Source organism: Sinohyriopsis cumingii, chromosome 9 (genome assembly GCF_028554795.1).
Source record: "Sinohyriopsis cumingii isolate HCF-2022 chromosome 9, ASM2855479v2, whole genome shotgun sequence".
In the NCBI taxonomy this organism is placed as follows: domain Eukaryota; kingdom Metazoa; phylum Mollusca; class Bivalvia; order Unionida; family Unionidae; genus Sinohyriopsis; species Sinohyriopsis cumingii.
Genome location: NC_142969.1, coordinates 104,775,956 through 104,790,757, shown reverse-complemented (window position 1 = coordinate 104,790,757; position 14,802 = coordinate 104,775,956). Strand labels below are relative to the sequence as shown.

Below are 14,802 nucleotides of genomic sequence, written 5' to 3'. Positions count from 1 at the left end.
TTAAGGTTCTCATTAGATCTTAAGGTCCTCAATAGATCTTAAGGTTCTCATTAGATCTTAAAGGTGTCATTAGATCTTAAGGTTCTCATTAGATCGTACGGTCCTCATTAGATCTTAAGTTTCTCATCAGATCTTACGGTTCTCATTATATTTTAAGGTCCTCAATAGATCTAAAGGTTCTCATTATATCTTAAGATTCTCATTTGATCTTAAGGTTCACATTGTATCCTAAGCTCCTCATTAGATCTTAAGGTTCTCATTATATCTGAAGGTTCTCATTAGATCTTAAGGTTCTCATCAGATCTTAAGGTTCTCATTAGATCTTAAGGTTGTCATCAGATCTTAAGGTTCTCATTAGATGTTAAGGTCCTCACTAGACCTTAAAGTCCTCATTAGATCTTAAGGTTCTCATTAGATCTTAAGGTTCTCATTAGATCTTAAGGTCCTCATTACATCTTAAGGTCCTCATTATATCTTAAGGTCATCATTAGATCTTAAAGTCCTCATTAGATCTTAAGGTTCTCATTAGATCTTAAGGTCCTCATTACATCTTAAGGTCCTCATTATATCTTAAGGTCATCATTAGATCTTAAAGTCCTCATTAGATCTTAAGGTTCTCCTTACATCTTAAGGCTCTCATTATATCTTAAAGTCCTCATTAGATTTTAAGGTTTTCATAATATCTTAAGGTCCTCATTAGATCTTAAAGTCTTCATTGGATCTTAAGGTCCTCATTAGATCTTAGTGTTCTCATTATATTTTAAGGTCCTCATTATATCTTAAGGTCCTCATTAGATCTCGAGGTCTTCATTATATCTTGAGGTCCTCATTAGATCTTAAGGTCCTTATTAGATCTTAAGGTTCTCATGAAATCTTAAGGTTCTCATTAGATCTTAAGATTCTCATTATATCTTAAGGTTCTCATTAGATCTTAGGGTCCTCATTAGATCCTAAGGTCCTCATTATATCTGAAGGTCCTCATTATATCTTAAGGTCCTCATTATATCTTAACGTTTTCATTAGAACTGAAGGTCCTCATGAGATCTTAAGTTTCTCATTAGATTTTAAGGTCCTCACTAGATCTTAAGGTTCTCATTAGATCTTAAAGGTCCTCATTATATCTTAAGGTTCTCATTACATCTTACGGTCCTCGTTAGATCTTAATGTTCTCATCAGATGTTAAGGTTCTCATTATATTTTAAGGTCCTCATTAGATCTTAAGGTTCTCATTATACCTTAAGGTTATCATTAGATCTTAAGGTCCTCATTATATCTTAAGGTTCTCATTAGATCTTACGGTCCTCATTAGATCTTAAGGTCCTCATTATATCTTAAGGTCCTCATTAGATCTTAAGGTCCTCATTAGATCTTAAGGTTCTCATTAGATCTTAAGGTCATCACTAGATCTTAAAGTCCTCATTGGATCTTAAGGTACTCATTAGATCTTACGGTCCTCATTATATCTTATGGTTCTCATTAGATCTTAAGGTTCTCATTATATCTTAAGGTCCTCGTTAGATCTTAATGTTCTCATTCGAGATTAAGGTTCCCATTCAATCTTAAGGTCCTCACTAGATCTAAAAGTCCTCATTAGATCTTAAGGTACTCATTAGATCTTACGGTCCTCATTATATCTTATGGTTCTCATTATACCTTAAGGTTCTCATTATACCTTAAGGTTCTCATTAGATCTTAAGGTCCTCATTATATCTTAAGGTTCTCATTAGATCTTACGGTCCTCATTAGATCTTAAGGTCCTCATTATATCTTAAGGTCCTCATTAGATCTTAAGGTCCTCATTAGATCTTAAGGTTCTCATTATACCTTAAGGTTCTCATTAGATCTTAAGGTCCTCATTATATCTTAAGGTTCTCATTAGATCTTACGGTCTTCATTAGATCTTAAGGTCCTCATTATATGTTAAGGTCCTCATTAGATCTTAAGGTCCTCATTAGATCTTAAGGCTCTCATTAGATCTTAAGGTCCTCACTAGATCTTAAAGTCCTCATTAGATCTTAAGGTACTCATTAGATCTTACGGTCCTCATTATATCTTATGGTTCTCATTAGATCTTAAGGTTCTCATTATTTCTTAAGGTCCTCGTTAGATCTTAATGTTCTCATTCGATATTAAGGTTCCCATTCAATCTTAAGGTCCTCATTATATCTTAAGGTCCTCGTTAGATCTTAATGTTGTCATTCGGTCTTAAGGTTCTCAGTAGATATTAAGGTTCTCATTATATTTTAAGGTTCTTATTCGATCTTTAGATCCACATTAGATTAAATGCACGTTCTTTTTTTCCTCACATATTTGTATTTGTTTATCCAAATTTAGCACCATTCAATGATTATTTATCGCCAAATGTATGTTCAGAAAATTGAATCATGTCAATTCCACCTTGATTAAACTTACTCAATATTGTAATTAGCGTTAATTTGATTAAACTTACTCGATATTGTATTTAGCGTTAATGTGATTAAACTTACTCAATACTGTAATTAGCGTTATGTGATTAAACTTACTCGATATTGTATTTAGCGTTAATGTGATTAAACTTACTCGATATTGTAATTAGCGTTAATGTGATTAAACTTACTCGATATTGTATTTAGCGTTAATGTGATTAAACTTACTCGATATTGTAATTAGCGTTAATGTGATTAAAGTTACTCGATATTGTAATTAGCGTTAATGCGTTAATGTGATTAAACTTACTCAATTTTGTAATTAGCTTTAATGTGATTAAACTTACTCGATATTGTAATTAGCGTTAATGTGATTAAACTTACTCAATATTGTAATTAGCATTAATGTGATTAAACTTAGTCGATATTGTATTTAGCGTTAATGTGATTAAACTTACTCAATATTGTATTTATAGGTTACTGCATTTGTATGGGAAAATATGAACGAGTTTTCGGAATGAATACTGCACGAACTTGTGAGTACAGTATATCCTTCCGACAAAACGAATTCATATTTTCCCATACAAATGCAGTAACCTTTTTATTATATGCTCATTTTTTATTCTACCTAAGGTTTAATTATATAAACAATATACACTACAAGAAACAACGTAAACGAATGAATGCAGTATTCCAAACTAAATACACAAGCTCAGATTTGACATTACAAAATGACATCATTATTAATGCGCACATAGCTCCGCAAAAATAAATTTGAACTTAGTCGCGCGGTCGACATAACTTTCGAAAGAAAACGGCGTGTCTAGTTAAAATTGAAATTTGCAGTCATATTGTGAATGAATGCGCATTGCAACGACTTTTCCATTTGATCTAGAGTGAATATATTTTGGTATTTTGTTTCGATTCGACGAAAGTTTGTGATTTTGGATTGGATTCATCTGTGCAAATTATACATGAAATACATCGGATTGAAGTGGCGCGGGAGAAGCTTGTTTACCTCTGCAAATGTGTTTCTGTTTCTGTCATTGAATGTTTGAAATCATAACGTGGGAAAATATGAAGTCTTTCAATTGCAATTTTCAGAAAGACGTTATGGAATTTAATGTGTATTTCATTTTGAACGCAGTAAGGAGGATGCAAGTGCACTTATCATCGAAATTACAGCACACTTTCGAAATGTGTAATCCAGATTGAAAACCTATGACATGGCTCATGTAATTCGGATTTGCAGAATAAAGAAAAAACATTTTGAGGAAATTCAGGATGTAAAACTAAGTATATTTTATTTTGCCATTCTTATCACAAGATAAAGAAGACAGTATATGCTTTGTCACTTGTATGTTATTTGTAAGGACATAATCGTCCGTCATTTATATAATGTAGCTAGCCTAAATCCGTAACATTGTATCAACGCGGAATGTGCCAAAACAGCTGGGTTCTCTTTTTTTGCAGTCCACGAAACGTGTTTTAGTTCATTCAGAAACAAATTTAAATAACCACAACGTAAAGAGCCTCTTAAGCGAGTGTATATGATTTGTTTACAAATCAAAAGTGCTGGTGTCTGCGTCATTGTTTGTTTACAATAAAAGTAGTTCCTTCATTTACGTGAATGCTATATGTGCATTGTCGCGCGCGTTCAGTATCGGGTAATATTGAACGATTCTGACAATGTAAAGTTAAAGGTGAAAAAATGAGCATATAATAATTAGCGTTAATGTGATTAAACTTACTCAATATTGTATTTAGCGTTAATGTGATTAAACTTATTCGATATTGTATTTAGCGTTAATGTGATTAAACTTACTCAATATTGTATTTAGCGTTAATGGAAAGGAACAGCAAATCGATAAACCGCTTGTGGCTATATACTTGTTGATAATCATCGCTTTTCTTGCAACAGATAGATTGTTCGAATGAAAATATAAAATACTACTATATCCATCTGAAATTGAACTTTTGCTTTGTGAGCAGGTATCCAAAGCGCAATAGAACATAATCAGTAAATAGCCAGTAGACTTCTGCTACTTAATTATGTTACATAATTTAGACAGTCTGTAACATATGGTAAAAATACGTGGGTTCCCAGTGAATAACTAATAAATTTCATCGAGTGGGTTAAATCCTTCTCATTCTCATTCTCACGATGAAATGTTCAATTGAAAATGGCAGCATCTGAGCCAGAAATAAACTCATTAAAATAAAATTTGAAAAAATGCAGGAACAAAATCACCCCACCCCCCACAGAAACACAACATACTTTGTGATAAGCTGGTACTCGACTAAATACATAAATTAAATATTAGGCCATGCCATTTTAGATCCTCTGTATACTTCGCATTATCAATGTGGGATCTCTCTTTACTAATGATAAGTTACTTCACTGCCTAGTCATTTACTGTTCTTCTTTGCTGATACTACTAGTGGAGGTGATATAAATAAAAATATATATTATTTCAGTTGCCTTTAATATTGTCCTGATTACGAGTTAGCATTTAACAAACACAGGACAATGAGACCTACATATGACTAGTCTATATACTTTATTTTTCCTTTCCAAGATTACTTTGTATTCATAACGAGATTAACCTTTCCACATGTTGGGTATTTAGCCTACAAATGATGCTGTTGAAACTACTGCAATAATAATAACAAAAGCATACAACTTCCCCAACCCCAAGAAAAACAAAACAAAATGAACCCAAGCAAACAGACAGACATAACAAGCAAAAACGGCAAAACCAAAAAAACAAAAGAAAACCAAACCAAAACAAAACAAAGCAGACAAAAATAATAGAAAACACAACTTAGCAAATTGTAAACACCAACAAGAAAAAGCCCCCAAAACACAATTAAACAAATCTGAATATATCAAAAAAGGAATTTTTCATGAGCTTCTGTTAAATTAACTGAGATTATAAATGTCATTGACATGAAAGGTGGGCCATATTTGTTCTTATTATCTATTCTTACGTTGAGTAGAATTGGTTTTAAAAAAAAGACCACAGGTAAATTTACTATAAATATCAAGCTGTTCCTTCAAAGGTTGCCTTTTATAATTACACAAAGAAAGGGTATTGAAGACGAAGATGAAACAACTCTACATTGCAATAGAAACATAAAAGTCATAACAAAAAACCCTGATATATAATCAAAATGTTTTGTGTTCTCGCAGTGGATGTCAAGTGTTCTGGGTCACTGAACGTTACTATGGTATTTCCGGCTGTGTACGAAGGGATCGTCTACTTAGACGGCCTGCAGAAGAACTGCACATTTGAATCCGTCATGGAAGGGAGCGTGGCCAAATTTTCAATTTCCTTGCCAATGAACAACACTGGATGTGGTGCTAACGTGAACATTACAACCAACGACACTGTACGGATCTTTACACGCAACCCTCCCCCTCTCTTTCTCATATTTATATTTTATTTAAATCTTGTATTTAATTTAAACTTGACACAAATATTGCGTATTTATTTATTTTTTCCTCTCTATTCATGCACCCGTACAATACTTTGCAGAAATACAGTCATATATACATTCATGAGACATTCTAGCATTGCTGTTTAGACCAAACACAGAAAATGAGTAAACATTGTTTTCCGTATAGATCGTTGTAAAGCAGAGCAAGGCCTTGATAAGGACACGAGTTCTAATGACACCATCCAGGCATTTTCAATAAGGATGTTGTCCAAATAGCATAATATATTCATTCACGTCATAAACAAATTTCTTGATGAAGTCGATTAATAAGTTAAAAGAGAAGTTTATTTTAATTTTCACGCATACCATCACGCGAGATCTGGAATATAGATGATAATGAAAAAGAACTTGTAACGGATTATTATATGTTCAGTGTCTGATATCGCAGGTGAAATAGAGGCTGACTGTAGAGTCTAGAGTCCATCGGCTGCATGCCAGAACAACTCAGTCAACTTTAATATCAGAGAGTAAATACTATATATATATATATATATATATATATATATATATATATATATATATATATATATATATATATATATATATATATAAACACTCGATAGAGTAAATACCATATATATATATATATATATATAAACACACTCGAGAGAGTAAATACCATATATATATATATATATATATATATATATATATATATATATATATATATATATATATATATATATATATATATATATATATATATAAACACACTCCCATACCGAAACATTGACTTGCATATACACATAACATTTAACTCATGTTTAAAGAGTTGTAATTTATGTTTCGTCTGTTAGTTCTATATTCTAAAATTCTTGCACAATCCTTTGAGCGTGTCTTTCTTTCTCATGCATCATGATACCCCTAAAGGATTTAGATTGGCCTGAACGATGTCTGTTTATGTCTTTAATTAGTTGCACGTGCTGCAAATTTGTGTCAAATTTTATGTCTCAGTGATGTCATAGCATACATTACGCACTGCACCATATCACATCGCGCCATAGGTTACCATATCGTATTTTATTTTTGCAATACAGGCAGGGTATACAGAGTACCAGGTGAAGGTAGTGGTCGAATACAGCCAAATGTACCTGTCAGGTGTCGATGAAATTTACCATATCGTATATGTTTATCTGTACAGGCAGGGTATACAGAGTACCAGGTGAACGTAGTGGTCGAATACAGCCAAATGTACCTATCAGCTGTCGATGAAATTTGCCATATCGTTTTATATTTTTTGTCTGTACAGGCAGGGTATACGGAGTACCAGGTGAAGGTAGTGTCCAATACAGTCAAATGTACATGTCAGCTGTCGATGAAATTTGCCATATCGTTTTATATATTTGTCTGTACAGGCAGGGTATACGGAGTACCAGGTGAAGGTAGTGGTCCAATACAGCCAAATGTACCTATCAGCTGTCGACGAGATTCACACTTTAAATTGCAGAATGAGCGGCAACGCATCTACCTTGTACAGCGACCTGGTTGGTCAGGCTGTTGATATCGCGTAAGTAAACGTTATATATTCCCACTCACACTTGTATATGTGTGTAGAATGAATCATAATAACTAACATATAGCCAGTCAAGTATTGTCATACCTTGTAATCAGTAATGTTTATCGAGGTTTTGGACATTTTGGTTCCTGATATAGTTCTGAGTCTTCTCCCCGCCCCCCCCCCCCCTTTTTGTCATTATATCACACACGCATGCACACGAACTCGTGAACTGTAAACCTTGAAAGTTACCAACAGGCAGCCATATATATATATATATATATATATATATATATATATATATATATATATATATATATATATATATATATGTATGTATATGCATGTGTATATATATATATATATATATATATATATATATATATATATATATATATATATATATATATATATATATATAAATATAATGGTCAACAGCTGCATCAATACCCCACTTTGTAAACAAAGTGACCACTTTTGTATTACATACACAACCATAGTTTTCAGTCTGACCTGTAGTATTGGTCGTAACTTTACTAAAAATGTTTCGAACAACTGCAGCTGTCATTGTCTCTTTATTTCATATGTGGCAGAATTGTATTGTGAAATGTTTTTTAGGAAATTTATATATATCCCAATGATGGCATCACCATACCGGACCAACGATACCAATGGAGTGTTCGTTTAAATGCATCGTACAGAATTGTCAAAGAGGTTCAAAAGATACTCATGCTTTTTCACACAGACTCGCACAGACATACGTGTCCTATACAGCTTAACAGATTAATTGAGTTAGGAATTATCTTGGAATCACAGCGACACAGACTTGGAGAACAATACAATAGAAAATGAAATGACATTATATGATATTGCACAAGAAATGTGCAGGTGGATGTTTGTAACAGAGTCATCAGTTATCTAATACTTTCGAGTATAAATTATATACAATTACTGTGATAATGAGCATCAGTTAGAAATGTATTTTAATATTAACATAAAGATGGCAAACACGGTCACCAACCTTCAAATTCTTTACGAACTGACGTTCTTAAATCGCTCGAGGTTACAGCGAAATGGCTGTGGCAACAGCTCTATTCGACTGCAGACATGACCGTAACTAGTGATGATATAATTGAGTTATTGGATCTCTGATGGTGATTTCAGCTCCACTGATTCATGGTCATCGTCCCATCTTGGAAGCATACAGACAAGCCTCATAGGGAGCATGTAATCTTAAGCTACAAATTAAACAAAGCAAAACTGCAATTCTTGTAGTGCAAGTAATAATCACCACATCCAAAGCGCCAATAAGTGTCATCCCCAATAATCTGGAAAAGATTATATCCTCAGGCTCGGACAGCTGCACCTGATTGATTCGCTGCTGTTTCTGAATTCGAGCTTGGACGGGCATGTTAACAATTTATTGGCATAAAGCGTCAAAAAACCACAAGTTGTTATTGTACCACTAACACGTACTTTTAACTAAAAAACAAGTGTACCCATAGCAGATCATGAGAGGATGTGAACACTTTGACAGGAAATAGTATCTACTGATCGAGGAATTTATTCGGCATTGTCTCGCGAAGGTATTCCCACAAACTTTGCGGACGCAAACAATGTCTGTTCCTCATTCTAATGCAAATAGGGTGACTATCCGTATTTAAAAAAAAACAACAAAAGAAAAAAACCAGACACATTTATGTCCGCGGATTTCTTTGAGGCCTTTAGTGACACTGTGTAAGTTAGACACTGCACATTACTCTATGTCACCGCGATTGGCTTGTGATGCATATTTATTAAAAACCTTTGTAGACGTGGAACGTTTCACTGATACTGGTATGCATCTGTTTATTAAGCGCTCAAGTCGGGGAGGAATTTATACAGCAAGCCATCTATAAGCTCACGCAAACAACCCAAACGTTGACGGACATGACCTCGCTGTCTCAATCAGTTACATTATGTATCTTGACAACAACAACAACCTGGATTCTCCAACAGGACCTGGGACTTATTGGGTCGCATACGTGGTGGCACCCAATCAGTCGTTTCATTTTGACTTGTAAGGATTCGCACCACCAATTTAAGTTGTTGAATATTTAACCTGAGTCAATGGGGAACAGTTGTTTAATTCAACGCTGTTGTTGCAAAATCGGATGTGCGTCATCATATGGGGACATATTGCTATTAAAGCGTGGCGTGCACTTCCGAATGAGCAAACACAGCAAGCTCTTACTGATTTTACATTGAAGTACACGTAAATTTATTAGTAAAGGAAATTCGTATAGACATTTACGGACGCTCAACTACCCGACGAAGTGGCACTGATGTGGATCTGAACAGGTACGCCACCAAAACGAATTAGACTGAGTTTACCAACCGGGTTGTTATTGATGTCGACCCAGGCAAGTCAGTGCTTTGCGAAAATCAAAGTGGAAAAATGCGAACAGCCTGTGTGGAAATTCAAGATGTTTTTGTAAGGCTATGCAACGGTGTCACGAAAATCCTTGAGTGATAAATGAAAATGGTGGAAACCAAGACTCTTGCGTTTATTAAATACTGTGCTGACAATATTAATGCCATAAGAAAACTATTGATGAAGTCGCAAACGTGCCCACATCACTAGGCTTTTGTTACATTATCGGGCGTATCTGCATGCAAATTAACCTGGAAAGGAAAGGATAAAAGATTGATATAGTAAATGGCCGACATGTTTTCATTACTGTGGGGGTAGTTTTGATACACGTAAACCATTACATCATAAAAGTGCGTGCTTTGGGATGATGTTCGTTTACCGTAGCTCGTTTTGCAGGCAAGAGGTGTACAATGACAAAATAGTGATGAATAATGACACCTTAGTAGACTATCGGTAACGTCTACCGCTAAAGACAATAATGTTCAATAATTATTCAAACCGCCAATATCGATGTCATTGGTCGCCGGAAACGAAATTTAGAATGGTACTTAACCATCTTTGACGTTTGTGTTTAAGATTAGGTTTCTCATGACGTACAAGCAATGGATTTTGACCCCGGTGATGATGTTGCGGGAATTTGCAAATGTTTGGTTGATGAGCAGTCATCGGATACAAACACTGACAACAATTTTCTTCCGCTTGTAGATGAATATCTGCGTTACAGTGGTGTTAAGAAACCTAAAATATAACGTTGTTAAGATTCATATAGGAAATGATAGTTGGAAACCCCATATGTGCCAATACCAACTCGAGGAGAGCATCACTCATACTACTTCACAACGGTGTGATTGACAATAGTATTGTTATTGTTGCAGGTCATTTTTGGTTACTGATCTATGCCACAGCCTTATATTCCACACGATTATCATCTTGCTTGAACGCCTGTTGGCAACTTTCACAAATTCCTGTCAGCAGGGTCGCTTGTGTACGCGTATTTTGTGAGGTAAAGGTTAGGTAGGGTAAAAAGCTGGGACCTAGAGCAAGAACCAAAATGTCCGACGCCTCTATTACAATACTTTTTATCCCTATACATGCATATGAAATCCACATTATATACCGAGTGCCCATGGTAAGAACTGGTATGTTTCTAAGTATAGTCAAGCTGAGAAACTATGAAACATACGTCTTCACCAGCCAAAATTCGTTTATTTCATTCGGAACAAAGTGGATCGACTACCCATGGCTAGCGAAGATGAGAAATATATGGAATGGTAAGAATCGCCAAAGAAAAAGTACGCACACCAAACGGTATACACATGTTGCGTTCTGGAAGTGGCACGTTAAATAAGTTGAGAAAGTTGTTACAAGTACAATGTATTTACTTTATCATATTACAGTGGAAATCTAACAAAGAGCGTCAAGGATCAGGAATATACCCCTGTCGAAATGGTTGTGGAGGACGACGCCAAGTCTACACTCAAGACCGGAACGAAACTCTACGTCGGGCAGCCGTTTGTGTTGTACTTTAAACTCACAGATAACTCAGGTGAGCCTTCGTTTCAAATAAACAGCCATAATTGTCAAGCAAATATATTTATCCTATAAGTCAACATCTAATTCCCTTTTGATCCACATTTGTTTTATGTGCCGGGGAGACTGTACGAATATCAGTCTATTTTCCTTTTACTCTGTACGTTATTATTTCATTTCCAAACTGCTAGATGGACGTTATTGAGCCATATTGCCTGCCTCCTTCATATGACAGTCTTGAGCAAGAGAGCTCTTATTCTTGGCTTCCACTATTAGGGTTACTGGGAGAGGAGTGGGGCCTTGGTGGGCCGGGCTAGCGTGGATGTTCGCATGCAAACAGACCACTTAAGGCAATGGTTTCTGGTACTTTTTATATCAAAACTTTGTTTACAGCCCGATATGTATGACACATCATACGTATAATAGATTGTGACTTACAACTTATCGGTTACGGTTTGAAGGAGATTGGGAATAGCGGTGTTGGGTGGGGTGGCAGTGTACAGTCTAAAGTGTTTGGTTGAGCTGTCAATCAATCGACTATACTGGGCTCTTATAAAGCTAAACGGAACCATTATATGACTTTGAGTGCTAGATCAAACCTGAAAGTGTCTGATCGGATCCTAAATGTGGTGAAGCCTTAAATGTAACTGAAACCATTAATCACAAAGTTTTGGCAGGTCGTAATTTAAACTTCATTGAAACAAATATAAAAAAAATTATAAACAATTTTTTTATACATACTTATTCATGTCTGCATTTATAAATTCGGTAATCATACTTTTCAACTTTGATATTAAAAAAATGGGAATAAGGAAAGATATGTGTCCTTACATTCAGACAATCTATTTATACTTTTTAATGATACAAGGGGAACATGTAATTTGGTTTAAATAGAACAATGACCTGGAGTCATAAAACAAGGTCACGCGAATTACAAGTCCTGGATCTATAGTTGGCAATTGGCGCAGAGTGTGATAGAAGGCATGGGTATTTGCCAAGGTGATGTATGGGAAAGCTATAGTAATTTTGTTGAAATGCCATCTTTTGTTTTCTGTGTTTTCCTTCCACTTCTCCTTTACATTTATTAAAATCATTGTATTCATTTTCTTAGTGTACAAGTCAATGAGAATAGAGAGATGTGAAGCAAACAATACGCTGCCAGCTGAGAACAAACTATACTTGATTCTTGATTCTGGGTAGGTAATGCATGTTTTTGTTCTGGACTATTTATCCTGCGTAGATTACGACAGTGCTTGGTTTGCACATTAACTATTATTTACGTATCGGGTGTGCGGCTGGCAGCAAGTGGGGCTTGAGGTGGCATGACCTTTATCTATCTATCTATCTATCTATCTATCTATCTATCTATCTATCTATCTATCTATCTATCTATCTGTCTGTCTGTCTGTCTGTCTATCTATCTATCTATGTACCTATCTATCTATCTATCTATCTATCTATCTATCTATCTATCTGTCTGTCTGTCTATCTGTCTGTCTGTATATCTATCTATATCTATCTATCTATCTATCTATCTATCTATCTATCTATCTATCTATCTATCTATCTATGTATCTATCTATCTAACTACCTATCTATCTATCTATCATATTTAGACTAATACACACACACACACACACACACACACACACACACACACACACATATATATATATATATATATATATATATATATATATATATATATATATATATATATATATATATACTAATTCAAATTTGGCGGGGCATAAACTATTTTTTTTTGTGGACCATGGAGTACACATACTTGTCCAAAATGTAATGAAATTCCTTTTCTTACCAGCCTGCCCTCAGCGAAAGTACCAATCATGCAATAAAATGTTGATTTCATTCAAATGACGTTTGGAATAAATACCATCATGTGCATTTATGTGACACAAATATGTGCATGTAGGCGCATTTGAAAGAAAAATAAATTTTTTCTAAGTCTGATGTTTCCTACCATTTAAGAAGGAAAAAATGTACTTTTCTTCTTTATAGTATTATCAGTAGAGAAACGCGAATTATTCTCTTATATAATTTGTATAAAGAAATTCAGTGCATCAGACATAACGTAAGAATAGTGTTCTTTATAAGGTGCTAAGTTGGATACAATGTACTCAAAAATAAACTTTGGCTATGTTGCATGTTCTGAAAATAGATTCATTTGAATGAAATTACTGAATATTTTAGTGCAAGGCACCTTTTCGGAACCAGCCCAATCACACTTATTTCATTTTGCATCCTTCACGAAAGCTATTTTCTGTTCCGAGTTTAATACTGCTTTCACCTTAATGCCAGAAACGTCAATTTAGTGCAATTTTCTGCTTAAGTGACGTTCTACAGTTTCGTAATTTGCTTGCGGTTAGATTTTAAAGAAAAAGAATATCCCCAGTTTTCCTCACTGTTTATACTGGTTATCTAAACAGACCTTGTGTACCTAATGTATTGCTCAAGAACTTTTAATTCCCTTTATTTTAGTGTATGATTGGTGGGTGTAATATGGGTTATAGTATTCAGCTTGGCCTTACTTCAGATGTGCATCAATCAAACACTGCTAGCTCCTCTTGGTTATTTTTACATATTGGGCTTCAGAGGTAAAGTGTTAAAAAGAATCAATAACTTTTTTATACAGTTTGTGTATTTGGTAATTCGTTTAAAGCACTTTCAGAAGCCTGTATTGTCTAGTCTGGCAAAATTAGATTTCCCTAATTCAGGCTGATGTTTTGAGCAAATGGGAGCAGTGATATTCGTTAGTATGCTTAGATCATGTACAACGTCCGTAAGTACAATATTCAATGAAATTTCAGCCACAGCGCATGACAGTAACATAGAGGTATGCAAACCTTTCTCCAGTGTGCATGTGTTGCCTATTTAAACAACTTCACATTACACCTGAGACTTTCTCAGAAGTTCGTAATATCTATAGAGCGCCCCCTTGGCAAATGTTGGAAAGAAAGCTGAGAAAGAATATTCATGATCTTTTGAGGACTACAATAGCTGCGTGTCTCCGTTAGGATAATGATACCACAACTACGTATACACGTCTAGAATTGTTACACTACTTGAATTTTGGTACATAAGTAGTGAAGGGGGATAATATAGCGACAATGGGAATTAGCATTACAGGACCCCTTGGGAACATATAGCGACAATGGAAATTTAACATGGAGAAAAATCGTGGGAACATATTGCGACAAGGGAAATTTAACATGGAGAAAAATCGTGGGAACATATAGCGACAAGGGAAATGAACATGGAGAAAAATCGTGGGAACATATAGCGACAAGGGGATTTGAACATGGAGAAAAATCGTGGGAACATATAGCGACAAAGGAAATTAACATGGGATTTTTTTTTTTAAAAAAAATAAAAAATAAAAAAGGGGTAGGCAATGGAAAGGCTATCTCTTTTCGAGAAATATGGGGGCCCTGAAA

General features: G+C 34.8%; 1 protein-coding gene across 1 annotated transcript in view; it reads left to right on the top strand.

Moving 5' to 3' along the window:
• The window catches only part of LOC149792389 (EGF-like domain-containing protein 2), a 110,429-nt gene that overhangs the window by 45,964 nt on the left and 49,663 nt on the right, over nucleotides 1–14,802 (top strand). The window contains exons 5-8 of the mRNA XM_089970971.1: nucleotides 5,599–5,798; nucleotides 7,262–7,413; nucleotides 11,212–11,360; nucleotides 12,456–12,540. Coding sequence (XP_089827097.1) covers nucleotides 5,599–5,798; nucleotides 7,262–7,413; nucleotides 11,212–11,360; nucleotides 12,456–12,540 — 586 coding nt within the window. The remainder of the gene's footprint in view (nucleotides 1–5,598; nucleotides 5,799–7,261; nucleotides 7,414–11,211; nucleotides 11,361–12,455; nucleotides 12,541–14,802) is intronic.